Below are 21178 nucleotides of genomic sequence, written 5' to 3'. Positions count from 1 at the left end.
TATGCAAACATTCTGAAAATAGTTTTGTTTTATAAAATGACACCATCCTTCAATCTGAATTGAGTTGTGTGTACAGCAGCTGTCAATAGTTACCAGTGTAATAAAGTGTATAGTTAGATAAATGTTTTTTCAATTAAGGAAGTCAAAGGCTTCATATTTTATTACAGATCTTTGTGGTTATTTCTATGTTACTGTTGCAGTAATATTAACATAGTTACAGTAAAAAAATAAACTTGCAATATAGCAGTCGAAGTGTGAATAATACAATATCACTTCTTGCTCACATGAAAAGCATTGAAAATGAAACATAGTGTCATTTGAAATAAACAATTTTTATTTTTAAAAGATTTCATTATATATTTCACTATATATATTTATACTTTTTCTATGGTTGATTTGTCATATAAAATCCATTATCTACACAATGTGGCTATTTTGTTAAATATTGTCATTACAATAATGTGTCTGTTTGTGTGACTTATGGTAAATATTTTAAAAATCTCTAGCCGTTTCTCAATGTCAAGGAGGGATCCTCGGAAGCTAAAATTTCGAGGATGCTACGTCATCGACGTCCGTCTAAGGACTGTTCCAATGTCGAGGATCCTTGAAATTTCAGCCAAGGACTGAGTCCTTCGTTCGAGAAATATCCCATGTACAGGAAAGGATGCAAATTTGTATCCTTCGCGCTCTTCACGCACGGAAATCACCCACAATCCTATGCGCGCAGCACCGAAAGCACACCTTTCAATCACGCAATGACGTAATGACGTGCACTTGCTAGCCTGTTCCATTTAACGTGTTCTCCGAATGCTTAAAAGGAGCCTCGCCTAGAATCTGAAGGAAGTGACTTGTAAGGACTAGTCCTGCCAAGGAAGTATCCTTGACATTGAGAAACGGCTTCTGTTTACATTATGAATTATCATAAAACCAAACGACTACAACTTGACTACAACATTTCTAGAAGTGAGTCAAAACATTGTTTAGTCCCCCTGCCTGTATTACTGTAGTAAAAATATAGTGAACCCCTTTTTGTTGATAAGGTCCACAGTCATCCATTCATCTTTTCTAGTCCTCCGTTAGTACTTAAATACAAAAGCTGGATAGAGAGGACAAGATAGATGGTAGATAAACCATTTTTACTGCTCTCAGTTAACTAATAGAGAACCAGCAGTACTGCGATATAGCAGAATACTGAGATAAAACCTCAGGGGGGACAAATGCTATGTTAAAATGATAAAGGACATAGGTCAAAGGTCAAACATGAAATATGGAATAAAAAATCAATATGCATCCATTTAAAATAAAAATACAGTTTCATTCTTATATTTTTGATACAGTTTCAAACAGTTCATTGGCTTTTCAAAATTTTCTTCGTGTATAAAATGAATCAAATATCCAGCTCTGTTTCCAGCGCTCCTCGGCAGCAATTCAACATTCTGCTTAGCATGCTGCGATAAAGTCCCGGCGTATTAAAAGTAGCCATGTCCTTGTGGTTTTGTTGTCTTTGGCATATATTTCACAAACTGACTGAATGCCCTGAATTTTACTGCTTTTCCAGTCAAATAAGGAACTCTTTCAGTAAAAACTTTGTCCGACCATATCCATGTAACGTGGTAACTTTTCTAAGCAACTTGTCTCAATGCGCCGCATTGACGTTAACAGACACGCACTTGCACTGCTTAATGCGCTGTACTTTTCGCTGTCTGTATGGTGGCTGTAGGCCAGGACAGTGAAGCCGTACGGTAACCGTGGTTATTCGGCTCGGCCGGCAGAAAGCGCAAGACTGAAATGAATTGTTGTGGTCGGGTGCCGTTTTTCGTCTTCGATGCGACGAGGATTGAGACGTCAGGTGACGTGGGATGTAGAAAGAGTTGCACTGGCCGTAGCAAAAGCGGTTGATGACGGTTCGGCTCACGCAGCCCTCCAGGCTCACCGTTTGACGTAACGGCTGCGTTTTGCACCAGTCGCTCTTCAGGTACTTCCGCTCGGTGACCACCAGGGCTTCGCGACTCGACGACAACATGTCGTGTTTACCCTTCTGCCGTCGTGAGGATGTATGCTGGGGCATCAATGACAGAGATGGCGATGATACATGGTTGCCCTTAGGCTTGTACGGGGACGGGATAGATCCCTGGGGGCGTGGCTTCTTGGTTTCTGTTGATACAGAAAGAGTCCATGCCAGGATGATAGGTATTGCCAGCTTCCAGAACATTCTAAGAAAAGATGAAAAAGACGTTTTAGTGCTTCAAACAAACAAACCACACTGGTATTTACCTCATGCAGTGTTTTAATGATACTTTACTGGTTTCTTTACTCTTTGTGTATATAGCGTATTTTCTTAAAAAGCAGAGCAGTACTTATGTAATGCTGATAAACTTAAACCTGCCTTTGGTCTAAAGACTCTCACTCCTGTTTTTCAAGGCGCCCTCTTTAGATAACCCTCAACATTGATAACCTTTGACATTTCTGATACTCTACAACCACTGGCATTGTCCGTTCTGTACGTGTTATCGCTCTTTTTTGCTCTTTTATCTGGTAAATTGATAATAAAAGCACAGTATTTTATGTACTTAAAAGACACGGTCTTTCCCAGTTGCGCCTGTTACCGCCCACAAGAATTTTTAGTGGATGTTTTAGGACAGACCAACATAAAGAGCCTGAAGATAGCCTGAAGCTGAACAACACCATAAAGGACCATTTACACTTCATTAAAAACAAGCAATTAAGCTAGAATTATGCAAGCGTAAGGTTAAGTAAGTTTGTGAAGACAAACAATATAAAGACATAAAATTATGCATATGAAACATAGTTATCAAATGGAAAACTTGGGGGGTTACACTGTTACAGCAAGAAGGTCTGACTGGGTTTGGAAATCTTTCTGTGTGAAGTTGGCATGTTCGTCTTGTGTCAGCTTGGGTTTACTCCGGGTACTCCAATTTCCTCCCACAGTCCAAAAACATGCCGGAGATGCCAAATTGTCCTTACCCAACCTGTGCGTAGATTGACTTTAGCTGAACCACTTCTCATCATAAAATATATCGCCATGTATGGGACGGCATTAATAAAGAAATAAACAAACTGCGGCAATCTCCATATCTGTATGATGGACAGGAATCATCTGGTTCAAAAGCTACAGTAAACTCTCGCATGGTGGCAGAAAGGAATGAATTAATCACCCGTATCTCCTCCAGTCAGCGTCACCATTAACGCTGTTTACTTTTACACCAGTCCCAGAATGCTCATGCAAATAAACAGGGCCATCTATCAAAAGAGACCGCTATACAGAAACCATGAGGTTGCGAGGAAGGGGACTTTATGTCTCTGCTGAGGCAGGGTAAATCATGAAAGCATTGCTCATGCCGGTGGTGAGATATGCAGGGGACGTATAAACAGTAGGGAAAGCACCATGTGAATGTTATTGGATCAGGATGTGGAAAGGTTAGACGTCTTATGTTTCTCTCCTTTCGATGACCACAGGGTGACTGGAAGGTGCGGTTTACTGGTAGCTCATATACTGTACGTGATGGTTGATGTTTGTACTGTATTTTTGTATACTCAAATTGGTCTTTCAGACTTTTAGTGAACGTGAAACACAGACATAATGTAAGCAGGGGTCTCCAACCTTTTTGTGAGCAAGGGCTACCACAATGGATAAAACAATCTGGACGGCTACTTTTTTTATATAGTCTACTTTTGTTTTGCTCATTGATTTTATTTTATTTTACTTGTTGATGTTTTGTCATTGCTTAAAATGTTAAAGGAGCCCTTCCACATAAAACCGTTTGTACTAGTATTATATGATATGTATTCGGGTCTATATGTGTTTTGTGTCGTGAATGTAATAATTAACTTCTACCTCCTCTGTCAGCTATAGCCAATAAAAAGAAATAAGCAGAGAAATCAGGTCAATTAGAAAAGCTGATCAGTGTGACTTGGAATTGATCAAGCTCATTACTATTCATGAGCTCTTCAACTTGAGACCACGCCCACATGATACGTGTAGTTCAAATTACGGCAAGGATGGCTGAACGCACATAATACTTTGCTTAAACATAATCATTTCTCAAACCAGCCTCAAAACCAGGGTACAAAATGGCCTATTACTTATTGCTTTTGATGTTTTTGGATGTAAAAACCACGCAAACGTCATGAGTAGACCTCAGACAACAGTATAAAACAATAAATAACGACCGAGGAAGGGCACCTTTAACATGCATAAAAGTAGGCAAGAAAATATAAAAAATATGTAATAAATAAATATTAAAATTGAGGCTATTAGTTAGTAGAATGTGCTTTGGCGGGCAACTCGCAGACTCTGGCTACATTTACACATAGCCGGGTATTTTGAGAAACGAATACTTTCCCGCCTCCGTTTTCAATAATAACATCGTGCACACAACATCGTTTTCAAAAAAACTTTCCATTCACATCAACCCGCATAAATCCGCCGTCGAGCGGCATAATAACTATGCCAAACCTGTGGGAGGCAGTGTAGGAAGGGTAATACAGCCATGCAAGCCAATCAAAATCGTCAGAATCGACACCAACGAAGAACACGAGCGACTTCCTGTTCCTTTCATAACAGCAAACATGGGCTGAATCCCAAACCGCCTACTTCCATACTATATAGTACGCAAAGTAGTGCTTTTTACATACTATATAGTATGGAAGTAGGCGGTTTGGGATTCAGCCATAATAAACCTGATTGATCAGTAGCCAAACAAACTGTAAGGGCGCTCTCATGACGTTAAACATTTTCTGGCGCAAAATGTGACGTTTAAGAACCTAAAACCCCGTTTCTCCCAGTTGACACGGCAACACATAACCGGGGTAATCAGAAATATCCACTTTGGCCGGAGGTTTTAGAAATAATCGTTTTCTGTAATAAAAACGCGGTTTTCGTGTAAATGACAGGCCAAACCGCAGGGAAATATATGCGTCTTTCCTTCGTGTAAACGGGGTATCTATGCGGGCAACCTGGTGCCCGTGGGCACCATGTTGGGGACCACTGCTGTATAGACTGTAAGGCTAAAAAAATGCCCTGGGAAAAGCTGTGGTTTGGAGATATTGTCTGTTTCTCAATTCAAGGAACGCAAAGAACGGACTTGCATTCTCATGGAGATCGGTCTTGCCGGGCAACCTAGGAAGAACGACTCGAAGGTCTACTCCTTCCTGTTGGTCACCTGACCTCCGCCATTGTTTTACCGCAATGACTTCTGGAGCATAAAGCGATTTCAGCGCCTAAGTCTGCACTCGATGCATCCTCGATATCAAGAACACATCCGGGAATTTTCATGCGTCCTCTGTACTTGCGTTCTTGAGAATTGGAATTGAATTTGACGGTTAATGATGAACACAAGGACGCAAGATCGCTTAAGAACGCGTATTGAGAAGCAGCCAATGTCTTGTTCATGAACATATGCAAGAGAACTTCTCTGTTTTGCTCTGCTCTGTCTATGTATGTACTGTATTAGAAAGTCAAAGACATATTCCACAATGTAACTTAGTGTTAATATACAGTATATTCCTTACATGGGTTGCTTGAATCCCTGGTTGAGTCAAAAATTACTTTTTAAAGGGGACATATCATGAAAATCAGACTTTTTTCATGTTTAAGTGCTACAATTCGGTCCCCAGTGCTTCTATCAACCTAGAAAATATGATAAAGAACAACCCAGTAACAACCATTCTCTGCAAGCCGGTGAAAAGATAGGTAATTAAAATGTGGCTCCCCTTGTGATGTCAGAAGGGGATCTAATTATAATAATACTGCCCCTTAATCTGCACTATCCAACCACGGCACTGCCATTTAGTGCAGAAAGAAAGAGAAAATCATTGATGGCATAATTTAGTTTCTATAAAAAAACACCATTATGGCGATCAGTGTTTGCATTTCATCAGCTCATTTGCATTTAAAAGGGCACACCCAGAAACAGTACATTTTTACAATTTTAACATGCTATAATAAATTATCTATATGGTATTTTGAGCTAAAATTTCACATACGTACTCTAGAAGCACCAAAGATTTATTTTACATCCTAAAAAAGTCTTGTAAAATGTCCCTTTTAAGTTCTAATCTTTCTCTCTCCCCAAACAGGTTTAGCTCGAAAGTATGCTTAAACTTTCTAAATTAAAACTTTGCTTTCCTATAATGAATCGCTTTGCTGTTTTTCTCACTTTTGTACGTCACTTTGTATAAAAGTGTCTGCTACATACATTATAGCAAATAGATAGTTACATACATTCACAATACATTTATAAAAATAAAGAAAAAAATAGACTCAAAGTGATATTTTACACCTAAACTTTCCTTTGTGTTTTGGTCTCGCAGTACACAAGCGTCTGAAAACAGTTTCAGCTGTATGACTGATGTATGAGAATCAGCGTTGCGTAAAACAACCAAACCGCAAGTACCAGCATCTCTCATTTAGATGAATCCAGCGTGCAGCCGATGATACCAGCATCTGACCAACCACTGTCAAAACCCACAGCCAGCGTTCCTCACACTTCCACAACTTCTCCGAAAACCAAAGCCTAAACAAAAGTCTCACAAAGCCACGTGTAGCGTCTCCCAGTCATACACACACTTTAAAACACACAAACATTGGTACACACGTAAACAACACATGGCGCCACAATAGTATGGATTTGACAGAAGTGATCATCACTGTAATTATGTACCTCCTAATGCCATAAGTTACAACATTTTCGGAGAGAGAAAGAGAGACGGATAGAGAGAGCTATAAACCACTTGGACACGGCGAAACGAAGCATTGTTTCTCAAGGATCAAGGTGCTACATCTATCTTAAAGGATTAGTCCATTTTCTTAAAAAAAATCCAGATAGTTTGCTCACCACCATGTCATCTAGACTGTTGATGTCTTTCTTTGTTCAGTCGAGAAGAAATTGTGTTTTTGGAGGAAAACATTCCAGGATTTTTCTCATTTTAATGGACTTTGATGGACTCCAACACTTAACAGTTTTAATGCAGTTAAAAAATTGCAGTTTTAACAGAGTTTCAAAGGACTTTAATCAATCCCAAACGAGGCATAATGGTCTTATCTAGTGAAACGATTGTCATTTTTGACAAGAAAAATATGCACTTTTAAACCACAACTTCTCGTCTATCTCCGGTCCTGTGATGCACCAGAGCGATCTCACGCAATACATCATCACGTCAAGAGGTCACGGATGACGTACGCGAAACTACGCCCAGTGTTTACAAGTGTGGAGAAAGAGGATCGTTCCGACGTTGTTGTATGTGGAATGATACTAATTAATGTATTTGTGTTGTTTTAAATGGCCCACAAATGTGCTTTTCATATATGTAACACATGACCTTTCGACATCATTACGCAATTACGTGAGGTCGCGCTGGCTCGTCACAGGACGGGAGATAGACGAGAAGTTATGGTTAAAAAGTGCATATTTTTTATTTTTCTTGTCAAAAATGACAATCGTTTCGCTAGATAAGACCCTTATGCCTCATTTGGGATCATTTAGAGTGTTTTGAAACTGCAATTTTAAACTGCATTAAAACTGTTATGTGTTGGGGTCCATTAAAGTCCATTAAAATGAGAAAAATCCTGGAATGTTTTCCTCAAAAAACATAATTTCTTCTTGACTGAACAAAGAAAGACATCAACATTTGGATGACATGGTGGTGAGAAAATTATCTGGAGTTTTTTTCAAGAAAATGGAATAATCCTCTAAATAGACTTAAAAAAGATAAATAAGAACTAAAATAAAAACTACACATTATACTCGATAATGTATATAAACCCAAACAGACATTAAGCAAAGCCACAGCACGTGCATGTATGCAAACATGTCCAAACACTACAGACATTATATTCTTACTCAAAAATAAGCATGTTTGCAGCAAACCTCATGCAGGTAACCACAGTCCACAGTCCTACATGCACACATACAAGCATGTTTACATATCAAATCCAAATGCATCAAATTCATTTCATCGAATGCAACCGGCATGCAATCACACGTATGTATTGCAGTCAAGTGTGTGTCAGGTAACGCCTTTGATTAAAAGAATATTCTGGGTAAAATACAAGTTAAGCTCGATCGACTGTGGCATGCTGTTGATTGCCACAGAAAATGATTTTGACTAATGTATTCAGATTGTACTGCAAAAACAAACAAAAAAATGAGTTGGTGTTTCTAGATTGACACTTGCCCCATAGACTACCATAAAGTACAGGTGCATTCGAAAGTCATTTTTGTTTGTTTTTACAGACTGAGCTATGAGTCAAAATATATTAAAGGAACACTTTTATGTGCCAGCTGGGTATGTGTTTGATGGAAAGCTGAGGGCAATTTTAAAAACACCTCCAGACAACAGACACCATTTGGCAATGCAATTATATTAAAGTGTGTCCATGGGAAAAGCAGTTATTTGCAGGTCATGTAAACTTATTTGGATTAATAAACACTTTAAATGACAGCGATGTAGTAAAAAAAATGTTTTTGAAAAAATATATAATTTACACACGACAAGGCTGTCAAAAAGAAATGCGTTTACACGGATCCAAGCAGCGTTATGACATTTGCAGTCAAAACTTAAAATATAAATTCAAAGAGAATTCTATCATTTCTGTCTATTTACGAGTTTTCTATTTAAGATGAGGGAAAATTCATGCGTTATGGATGTGATAAAAGTAGGACACATGTTTTTGGGTGACAACTTATTTTGTAGGAATTTTGTGAATTAAAAGGCACAAACCAGAAGAAATAATACCCAACAAATAGAAAAGGGACGGCTCTTCAAAGAACATTTAATACAGTATTTATTTTAATTACATTTTTATGCGCATTTGAAGAAACAACATTATTATAAAACGGCTAGTTCCAATCCTTGATTCTGATTGGTCAACAGCTGTGCTTTATTCACAATAAAACACTGCTATGACCGCTTCACCCAACGGTTCTATTTAATATCACTGCGCCCTTAGCAACACCCTTAGCAACACATAAACATATAATGAGACAAAGTCTGAGAACAGTTTGTTGTTTTTATTTGAGCTTTCATGTTGTTGTTCGCAGTCAGGGACTATTTTTTCTAGCGGAAGGAATGCTTTTATTGATTTAACTTCATGAAAGTTGCACTAATACTTTTTTTACTTTAATATTGTGTGGTAACCGTTTTATAAAAGCAATAAGGTACTTATTGCTTACTTATAACATGTTAAAATTGACATTTTGTAGGGGTGAGCAAAAATGTGTCGTTTTGGGTGTGTCATTTTAACTGCAAATTAGTTGATCTCTGCACTAAATGTCAGTGCCGTGGTTGGATTGTGCAGATTAGGGGTGATATTATCCCCTTCTGACATCTCAGGGGGAACCAAATTTCAAAGACCCATTTTTGCACAGAAAATTTTATCACTTTATCCATGTCTATGTAATGGATTCAGCTTTTTAAGTGATGGGAGCACAGATGTTTTTTCCATGTCACTCCCACGTGTCATTTTATGTATTGTTTTCTCATAGTTTTTTCCTATTTCCAAATCATTGTCGCTTTTGGTTGGGGTTAAATTTGCGGTTTGGGTTAGGATGTACTTTTATGTTAGGATGTACTTTTATGTTAGGATGTACTTTTATGTATTGGTTTCCACATGTTTTTCTTCCGCTTTTAAAACTATTCTCACCTGGAGCTGGGGTTAAGATGGGGTTTGGGTTAGGATGTCTAAAAATGTAGCAGAAAGTGATTCTAACACCAACCCCAAGCGACAATGGTAAGAAAATACAATACATAAAATGACACGAGAAATCTGTGGGAGTGACGCGGAAAAAAGCTGAATTCCGTGAAGTGGACACGGATAAAGTGATCAAATTGTAAGTTACTGGAATAAATACAGCTGCATGACATCACTGTTATCACAGATTCACGCTTACAAATTTACGCATTGCGTCGTTCTCAAAGACTTGAAACCCGTCAGCAAAAGCTGCGATCGTGTAAACAAACAGCCAAACTGCATAAAAACGTTTCGGTTAGTGGTTGAAAAATATGGACAAACCCAATTATTAGGTTAAAACCACCCGGCGTAGGTTAATTTAAACCTAACGATTGTGTTTGTCTATATTTTACCCAAAAGGAACAACCCAGCATTTTATGAAGAGTGAAGTTTTCTTGATTTCTTCAATGAGAACATGTACTGAAATGAATAATCTGAATGTTGCACAATTGTACAGTAATGTACAAATGTCCTAAAGTACAAGCAATGGTATAGTTTAACACTGAGTTTTAGGAGTAGGCTTTTACAATCAGGCTTACAATAAGGTGACCAGATGTCCCCGTTTTCCGGGAACAGTCCCTTTTTTTGTCTTCTGTCCTCCACAAACCCACAACAATAGAAAGACAAAAACATTCAAAAAGATTTTGTCACGTATTTTTAGATTAATAGATTATAACAAATATGATTTTTAATGATATTTTACTAGGAAATTTCCCTGCTTTTCATTTAAAAAATCTGGTCACCTTATTTCACAAGCTTCAGATGAATGGCTTTAAATTAGATTACAGATTTCAGTGCAGACTGAAGGTAGAAGATAAACTGCTTCCGAGGTGTGATGTGTTACAGTGCGGTATATGGGTATTTAGAAGAGGGAGTCCAGATAAATATCAGAGATGGTTAAGCAAGGTTTCAGATGTCTGTGGTTAAGGACTGTTGGGTCAGATTCATGTTTCAGTACATAGCTGAGGTTAAACTGTGGTTAGACAGTTCAACCGTATCAATGACTGAGTCCTTCTGATGGTTGTCGTCAAACAGTACTGCAAAAAGTCTGGCTTCCAGCTCCCTTAAACACTCTCACACACTTATAGTTTGATATTTATGGGCTATTCCACCAAATCGGTGCCATTTGCATGTTGTAACTTGTCAAAATTGAAGTTAATTTTTATCATTTTTTAACATTAAAGGTGCCAAATAATGCATTGAAATAAGTTAAATTGTTCTTTGATTTTACATAGAAGGTATGTAACTTTATTAAGTGCAAAAATTATCCAGAAACATTGTCTATTTACAACCCTAAAATTTGTACTTTGAATGAAATTGTCTATTTTTGCACTATTTAGAAGTGTCATGAATAATAATGTTAAGCTCTGCTAGGATTGGCTATGCTCTGCTGTGAGGCTCATGTCAGTACCTCAGATTAGTAAACATTTTAACAACTTTGTACTTAATTGAATATGTAATTTAATGCTGGGGGCGTACATCTCAATAATGGCCTGTTTTCCAGCAGTGTTTTGCATGCACAAGGTTTCCATAAAAATGAGAAAACAAACGCATTTGAGACTCATGATATGTCATTACCATATATAAAGCTCTTATTATTCATCTATGCCTAGGTAAATACAGTTTTTTATTCTATGGCACCTTTAAATCTAATAACATTTTACTTTTCAGAATGATTATTGATCCATCTCAGGTAACTAGTTTATTTTTAACATGGTTTCTTAATGGAGGATGGAGGCATTTTGGTAACAGGACTGAGTTTTAGCATAGATGTAGCAAATACATAATATATCTGCATTAAATATGTAAGGAATAATTGACGACGGGCCATTGAATTAAAAGAAAATAATGCACACCCAAGGTGGTAATGTGGCACGACGCAAAGCGGGTGTGCATTATTTTCAAATAATTCAAAGGACCGGAGTCAATTATTCCTCTTATACCATGGTTACCACAAATATTGCTCTGGTGCCTCTTTTTAAGACATTTGACAAGTTAGTAGAGATGCGCGGATGGGCTTTTATTTCATCCGCAACCGCATCACAAAACTCATCATCCGTCCGCCATCCATCCGCACCAACGTTTCTGACCAGTTTTCAAAACCGCACCCGCCCGCCATCCGCTGACTGGGCGATGCAAGGCGCTGCTGATGACAGCCGCTGCTGATGACAGCCGCGAGACTAGAAAGCCCTAGAATATAAGCAGTGAACTCAGGCTATGTTTACATTAATGCGTTTATCCTTTAAAATGCGTTACTTTTGCTACGTTTACGCCTTTCATCTACATCACCGTTTTCGACCCTCATAAACGGATTCGTTCGTCAACGCTGCAGACCCTGTTTTAGTTTAAGAAATCAGACGTTGCGCTGAGTGTAAATGTAGATGGAGTCTTATGTAAACAAACAGCTGGTGTTAACGTGACAGCGCATCATTTTCAAAGTAAAAATTATTTTATTCAGGTAAATGGAGGTTTGCAACGGAGGTTTTGACAAAAATAGTAAACATCTACCAACCAGCTATTATAAATGCTATATCGGATTGTTTTAACATGTATCATAATGTCTATTTTATATTTATGTTTGAGTATTGTTGGGTTTGAATATTGTTGTAATGTGTTTATGTTTTGTTTTGTTTAATTTTAGTTAGCTTATTACGAAAGATAGACTGTAATTTTAAACGCCATATAGGGCGTTGTAAAGGCCAATATGAAGGGAGAATTGTAATGGGTCAGACATTATTTTCGAGTTTAATTTAAGTTTTGTTTTCTACTTTAAAATGAATTTCGTTTCAGATCATTTGTCTCTTAATTTTAATCGATGTTTTGTTGATAAGTTTTGTGAATATAAATTAATAAAAACAATAAACTCAACGTCATTAATATTTAATGCTTGTTTAGCTAGCGAAGGACGTGCACGGACCTCGCACACATTTAAAAATTAATGCAATAAGCATTTCTGTAGGCTAAAGCTATACTTCACCTCTTACTATGTTTGATTGAAGTTTGCATTTGCTGAAATTTATTTTTGCTTCAAGATCGTTTAGTACTGTTCACTTGAATGCTTTCTTTTTAAATCATAAAGACCAGTCTCCGATCGGCGCACATGACATGGGACAAAAATAAATAAATAGCCTAAATTAAACGCACAAATTACATAGTCTGCACTAGTGTCATCCTCCTGATTTACCACTTTGTAAAACTTATTCCAGGCAACCCTTTTCTGACCTTTTATTTTCTTTGTTTTTAATTCTCATTTTTTTGAGTTTGCCACACTCTTAAAAAATATTTAACCCAGGGCTGGGTTACTATAGGACAAAACACATTTCTGGGTTAAAATGACCCAAATAATTGGCTGTTTTAACCCAACTGCTGGGCTATTGTTAATCAACCATGTTGAAACAACCCAGCAGTTGGGTTAAAACAACCCATTATTTGGGTCATTTTAACACAGAAATGTGTTCTGTCCTATAGTTACCCAGTCCGGGGTTAAACACAACCCAATACTTTTTAGAGTGCACGTACCTCCTTCGCCGGCGTTGATAAGAGCTGTGTCAAAATGCGTCCTCATTTCTCTGCAGGGCCGGAGTGGGGCCACTTTTCAGCCCGGGAGTTTCAGGCCCAAGACCGGCCCACTTTTTCCATAGTGTTATTCCAAATTAGCACTTTTTTCAAATTGGATAAATAAAGCAACAGTTCAGCTCTTACTATAGTTTTTATTAATATCATGGTTCAACAAATAAGGTAAAAGTTAAATAATATTTCACTTAAGATAAGAAGTTAACAAAAATATTCCTCTACACTCTGGGTTATTTTTGACCCACAATGGGCAAACATTGGACAGAACAAATGCTGGGCCAAAAATAACCCAACGCTGGGCTGTTGTTATGCAACCATGGATTATAATAACCCAACAGTTGGGTTAAAACAACCCAGCATTGGGTCAATTTTAACCCAGCAGCGTGTTCTGTCCAATATTTACCCATTATGGGTCAAAAATAACCCAGCCCTGTTTAGAGTCTATTCCACAAGGAAAGGTTGATACATTATTAGCATTGCTAATGCTATGAGGGCTATGATTAATCAGGTGCAAATAGAAATATAAAACCCAGTCCTAATTTAAAAAGAAAACAATTTGACAAAAATATTGAATCCAATATTGGGTAAATATATAGCATAAAAAGTGATTTATAAGCTTTTTTTAGGCTGCTCATTTTTGACTGGGAACACAAAAGGTGTTAACTTATATGGTTCTGAACACAACCTGAGGGTTAAATAACTTTAATTCATATTGATTACTCATTGCCTCCTCGTTTTTATCTGCTGCTCAGAAACTGCTTGCATAATATTTGCAAAGTCTATGAATCGCATGTATACACTAAAGGCTGATATTTTAACAAAAAAAATGTTGGCTTGTAAATAGTTTGAAAACGGTATTAGCCGAATAATTAAGTTGCTAATGCTAATCATTACTAGGCGTATTTCTCTTTAAGTTACCTGTTGTCACTTTTGTTTGTCCTCTTGAAAATAAATCTGTAAGTTTGGCAGCATCCTCCTACAATGGTTTTATTCTTGAACCTGTTTTTTTACGCCCTCCTCCTCTCAGACGCGTTTTGTTACGGTAGCGCCGGCCCGGCCCAGCCTACCGGAGAAAAGTTTTGGAATAGACGTGCTATGGACCGAACCAACTCTATGGGAGGGGAGGGGAAAACTCCTTCACATGGTACAACCCATGCAGAGGCTGCGCGCTGCAATGTCAATGCGAAACGTGTGAAGTGTCATTAAAGAGAAGACAGACTCAGTAACGTGACAAATGTAAAAAAAAAAAAAAAAAACTCGACCGGCCCAAAAGTGAAGCGGCCCACCGGGAATCCTCCCGGTTCTCCCGATTACCCACTCCGGGCCTGTTTCTCTGCGCTGTTAATGATAGAACGAATGGATCCTTAACATGCCGAGGCTATCCCAAACAATTAAAACCTTTATTAAATAAAACTGTATTTAGAAAACTTTTTCTTGTCACTGTTTTAGTATTATAAGTTATGTTTTGTGTTAATATTATTCGGTTTATGTTGCGTATATTTCTAAGGTTGATTATTTGATATACTGTTGTTGAATAGTTTAATCTACATCAATGTGTCATATTTTCTAAAATAAATTCATATTTTTCTGATTACATATTTATTTTAATAAGTCAGAAATGTCTCCGCTGTTTATTGCTGACAGGCGCGATGGGCGCTACTGGGGGCGCGTGCAACAGGTGACCCAAATTATGGGTCCTCTGAAGGCTAGACCGTCTCATTTCAGTTCTCTTTGCGAACTTCTGAGCCTGCCACCTTGATAGACATAATGCTCACCTTTAAGGTCGTATGCTTTGAAGAACAAAGCTAATAACAAGCAGTCGATCCGCCACCCGCCCGAATTTAATTAAAATATTATTTTTCGTCACGTCATCCGCCCGATCCGCGGTTTATCCGCGGAGTCCGCGGCTGTAACCGCCAACCGCGCATCTCTACAAGTTAGGTGTGCGGTTATCAAAAAATAATGCATACCCATAGAACATTTCTCAACCAATTAGAATACCCGTGGTATAAATATTTATAATCTAAAGAACCCATTTTAAGAAACTTTTACAAAACATAGTTTCTTCAAATGGTAAAGGTCCTTTATGAAACCATTCATTCAAGAATGGTTCTTCTATGACATCATGGAGCACCTTTATATTTAAGATTGCTCACATTGTTCATGTAAATTGAAGTATGGTTTTATTAATGAATGGATGAATTAACCGATTAGTGGCAAACTCAAAGGCTGCCAGGCTACAATCTTCTCAGTTTAATGCTCTTTGAAGGGACAGTCACTACTTTGAACATACAGTAGTTGTGGCTAATCCATTTCCATGGCCTTTTCTCCAAAGCACAGTTCACGTATATCATACAGTCAGTACCTAAACATGCTTGCATGCTCAGGGCCGAAGCCAATTTTGTTTCACAACCCTACATGTTGGTTCTCATGCAAATGCCGCCTGCTGTCCCATCATAAACGTTCACAGTCAGACTTGCCTGCGTCATCTACACCTCAAACGTGTGCTCAATAGCAGTTCATAAACACTATGTGGTTTCATTACAGCTCTTGTTATAGTCAGATGACTTCTGTTTTATAAAGAACTGCATGGTAGAAGTACACAATCCTATACCTGTGTAGAAGCAGTGAAGATATATTCCCCCCAGACGCAAAATGCATAAACATTTATGTCATGATTTTGGAGAAATGTATTAACATTTTGTGAAGCTTAAAACAAGAAAAAGCTGTTTGCCAATGGGGTAAGAAAAATAATCTTGTTTTTCCATTTGAATTAGATTATTTTTCTTACCCATTGGCATACAGCTTTTTCTTGTTTAAAACAACAGCACCACAACATTTTGTTAGATTTCTCTGAAACCAAGACATAAAATCATATATTTTTAGAGTGACATTGTTTTTACTTTTCAGCTGAATATCTGAAGTGCATTTTTTGTATTAAAAATAAAATAATTTGTTGTGACACCTGCGAAATTTACACCACAGGGCTTCATGCCTTAGATTGGGGGTCATTTGACCCCAATAGGGTAGTATGATTTTTATGTATTTAATATGTAAATAATACATTACATTTTGCTTTGTTATCATCGTATACATGGTTAACCCATATGACACCCATAAAATACAATTTACCAGGAAATGCACATTGTTTCAAAGGAATAGTTCAACCAAAAATGACAATTTTGTCATCATTTGCACCCTCATGTTGTTCCAAACCTGTATCAGTTTCTTTATTATGGTGAACACAAAAGAAGATAGCTTGATAAATGATGGTAAGCAGACAGTATTTGTTTTTCTTACTATGAATGTCAGTGGGTACTGTCAACTGTGTGCTTACCATCATTTATCAAGCTATCTTCTTTTATGTTCACCATAATAAAGAAACTGATACAAGTTTAGATCAACATGAGGGCGAGCAAACAACGACAACATTTTGGGGTGAACTATCCCTCCAAGAGATGTCTTACTCCAACTCTCCCTACCTGTGGATCTGGAGTCGTGTTTTCCTGGAGAGTTCACTAAGAGGTCAAAGGTCAAGTAACAGGTCAGAGATCGGCCAAAGTTGAAAGCTCCGGGCGCACAGCAGAAATACAAATATCCATAGGACAGATGGGTCATGTGCAGGAGAACTACAGAAGGTTTTTGAAGGGCTCCCGAAGATTTCCCCTCCAGCTACGCCGTGATCGCGTCTCCACCAGCTCTTCCTGTCTGACTCCAGAGGCCAAACTGAAGCAGTCACGCTTTATGGCTCATAGTTCCTCAATTTCAATCATTTATGTGGCATCCAACTGAGAACTTCTTGATGTGTCTTTGAATCATCTTCTTGCTGATTCACTGTCACATCCCACTGCCTCTCCAAAGAGAATATTGTGTGTGACGAGACCAGAGGGAAAATCATCAGCTGCGCACAGCTTACAAACAGAAACTATAGATCTACACCTCTTTCCCTCCCTCTCTTTTGGTCTGATACCTCCCCCTGAAGCCCACTGTTAATCATTCAGTCCTGAAAACATATTGTCTCTCCTCCTCAAACTCTCTCTCTCTCCCCTTCTCACTTTCTCTGCATCTTTGAGCTGCAGCCCATGAGTTTGCATCCAACCCAATTCCAGATTTTTGAAAACCTCCTTGTAAATATAGATAATACATCAATACACCTCATATTATCATTATAAAATATATTGTTTTGGATCATGTTTTCACTGTGGCATTATTGAGGTCCCACCTAAAGGCTTTCTTAACACAAAAATGGTTTTCAAAACATGTTTTGACAGCACGTGAAGACAAGTCAAAGCAGCTTTTATGCGGTCTGGAAAGACAAACACTTTCAGATGCGAAACAATGAATCGTTCACAATACAGATTAGCATTTTGTGTACTCATAAATCTTCATTCGGTTTCAGAGGTTACAAAGTACTGACCGTTCTTTTTTGTTTTCCTTACTTATTCTGCTTTTTTATTATTATTCCTATAATTCGGTTGTTTTTGTGGTTTTGAGCTCATCACCATTTAACCACAATAGGAATAACATGCCTCTCTTGTTTCTCTGTTCTCTATAAAACACATACACAAACACAAAGCTACATTAGTAACAGTCTCCCATAGACACTGTTTTCAGCCAATAGTATATTATCTTGGTATAAAACTCTTTTTACTTTGTTAGATTTGAAGATATGGTATGTGATCATTTCAAATAATGAGAACCACTTAATTTGTCTTAGCAAGATTTAATTGTAAACTGTAATGTTTTATTTATGAATAATTTTTTATATTTGCCCACACAAATATACTGTAGACAAACAAGTTAATTCCTCTACCTCCAATCTCCCAACATTTTTATCTACACGCATACAATTTGAAACTGGTGTAGGCTATATAATGAGATCTAAAAGACTGATGTAACAATTAAGTAGATTTTATATGAAATCGCTTTGTTTTGGTACTGTAGCAGGACATTCGATTATTGGACGGATTAGTTTGGGCATGAAGACTCATATGAAATCATATTCACACCTTTGGCCGGTTGCATAAACCTTAAAGACGTCTAAAAAGTTAGTCATTAATTTTTTCTTCATACCTGTTTTAAGTATGTTACATAGAAAGGTAGATTGGTTGGTTTAATTTAAATACAAATAATAAGACTGATTAACCCTAACTAATTGCTAGTTAGTCAGACTCCTTAAGACGCAGTCTTAACGTCCTGGCTATATTTATGCAACCGGCCGCTGGTTGGATTAAATGGGTGTTCTCTCATGCATTTGGGGGATGGAGTCATTGCCCTCTAGTGATCAGAAATGCAACAGCAACCAACTAATTATGTATTTGGATGTAAGATTTTTGGTTGAATTAATTTACCTTCATTTAATTGGTTATGTAGTCTTAATAAATAAATGGACAATGAATTAATTTTAAATAATTATAAATTAATAAAAATGTTTACTTTAAATTGAAATGGGGTTTAGCATGTCACAGAGAGGATACTGTAGTCAGAGCTGAACTACACTTGAGAAAGTTTGGGTTATTTTAATCCATGGTTGGGTAAAAAACCCAACATTGACAACCCAAGCGCTGGTTTAAATTAACCTAGACCCTAGACCATGTCACATTTGACCCAATCATAAGTTGAAACAACGTTTTAGAGTTTACCTATAATTTGCTCAAACAATGTACAGAGTAAAATTGATTATAGTATGAAATAAATTCTCAAAATAAAATGTTACAAAGTCTGTGAAAATCCAGATAAAGTATTTCTTTGTGATTTACTGTTTTCTACATAAAATCATCATCCTAGGCTGTTGGAAAAATTATGAATCCCAGCTGTCACTGGGGCAGTACCCTTTAAAAAGGTTATACACCTCAAAATATGACTTTCTTGGTATTTTTGTCTTGTTTTCACTATACAAATATCTAAAAATTCTTAAATCAAGATGTATAATCCAAATGATAAGAGTAGATAAAAGAATATACAATTTAAGTGAATTTGTGCTTCATTTCTTTTCTTGATTTTGTTTTAAATTAAATGTTTAAAAAATAATACAATTTTTTTTCTTACCCCATTATTTTTGTTTGTTTGTTGGCTTGTTTTAAGCACAAATTCACTTAAAATGTATGGTTTTTTTTGTCTTAAAACTAGACTTATTTTCTTATGTCATTTTGCTGATAAAGAAAATGCATCTTAACTTAAGAATTTTTAGATATTTGTACCTAAATACAAAAACATTAAGAAAGTCGTTTTTTGCAATTTACTATGTACCACCAGGATCACCTAAAGGATTATTAGGAACACCTGTTCAATTTCTCATTAATGCAATTATCTAATCAACCAATCACATGGCAGTTGCTTCAGTGCATTTAGGGGTGTGGTCCTGGTCAAGACAATTTCCTGAACTCCAAACTGAATGTCAGATTGGGAAAGAAATGTGATTTAAGCCATTTTTAACGTGGCATGGTTGTTGGTATTTCACAATCTGCTCAGTTACTGGACGCATAACCATTTCAAGGGTTTACAAAGAATGGTGTGAAAAGGGAAAAACATCCAGTATGCAGCAGTCCTGTGGGCAAAAATGCCTTGTTGATGCTAGAGGTCAGAGGAGAATGGGTCGACTGATTCAAGATGATAGAAGAGCAACTTTGACTGAAGTAACCACTCGTTACAACCGAGGTATGCAGCAAAGCATTTGTGAAGCCACAACCCACACAACCTTGAGGCGGATGGGCTACAACAGCAGAAGACCCCACCGGGTACCACTCATCTCCACTACAGATAGGAAAAAGAGGCTACAGTTTGCACGAGCTCACCAAAATTGGACAGTTGAAGACTGAAATATTTTTGCCTGTTCTGATGAGTCTCGATTTCTGTTGAGACATTCAGATGGTAGAGTCAGAATTTGGCGTAAACAGAATGAGAACATGGATCCATCATGGCTTGTTACCACTGTGCAGGCTGGTGGTGGTGGTGTAATGGTGTGGGGGATGTTTTCTCTGCACGCTTTAGGCCCCTTAGTGCCAATTGGGCATTGTTTAAATGCCCCGGCCTACCTAAGCATTGTTTCTGAACATGTCCATCCCTTTATGACCACCTTGTACCCATCCTCTGATGGCTACTTCCAGCAGAATAATACACCATGTCACAAAGCTCGAATCATTTCAATATGTTTTCTTGAACATGACAATGAGTTCACTGTACTAAAATGGCCCCCACAGTCACCAGACGTCAACCCAATAGAGCCTTTTTGGGATGTGGTGGAACGGGAGCTTCGTGCCCTGGATGTGCCTCCCACAAATCTCCATCAACTGCAAGATGCTATCCCAGTGGTTCCCAAACTTTTTCAGCCTGCGGCCCCCCTTGTGTACGGTGCATTCCTTCGCAGCCCCCCAAAGAATTTTGTGACAAAAACTGTTCTATAACTCAACATTTTAATAAAAAAACATTAAATTATACAAAAAAATCGTGCTTGTGGTTAGTAGCCTTATTTTTTTTAGATTTAATTACACAGAATTCACGATAAATTAATGTATTTTATAAAACTGGGGCCCCCCTGGCACCATCTCGCCCCGGACCCCAGTTTGAAAACCACTGTGCTATCCTATCAATATGGGCCAACATTTCTAAAGAATGCTTTCAGCACCTTGTTGAATCAATGCCACATAGAATTAAGGCAGTTCTAAAGACGAAAGGGGGTCAAACACAGTATTACTATGGTGTTCCTAATAATCCTTTAGGTGAATGTATGTATCTGTGTATATGTGAATATGTACCTCTGAGGTACTAAAATGAATTCTTTATATCCAAAGCTGTAGTTTGTGAAAGGGTACCGCCCCAGTGACAGCTGGGTTACATATTTTGACAATTTTTCTA

The 21178-nt window shown here is 37.5% G+C and overlaps 1 protein-coding gene across 1 annotated transcript; it reads right to left on the bottom strand.

Moving 5' to 3' along the window:
* Positions 1-956: 956 nt before the first annotated feature.
* grem2a (gremlin 2, DAN family BMP antagonist a) lies at positions 957-18064 on the bottom strand. The gene is made up of 2 exons (XM_055171875.2): positions 16807-18064; positions 957-2213 (listed from the first exon to the last, which is right to left on the bottom strand). Exon 2 carries the CDS (start codon positions 2210-2212, stop codon positions 1637-1639), a length of 576 nt encoding a protein of 191 aa, XP_055027850.1. The 5' UTR covers position 2213; positions 16807-18064; the 3' UTR covers positions 957-1636.
* Between the last annotated feature and the right edge of the window lie 3114 nt (positions 18065-21178).

This window comes from Misgurnus anguillicaudatus, chromosome 7 (assembly GCF_027580225.2).
Source record: "Misgurnus anguillicaudatus chromosome 7, ASM2758022v2, whole genome shotgun sequence".
NCBI classification, from domain to species: Eukaryota; Metazoa; Chordata; class Actinopteri; order Cypriniformes; family Cobitidae; genus Misgurnus; species Misgurnus anguillicaudatus.
This window is presented reverse-complemented; position numbering and strand designations above follow the sequence as displayed.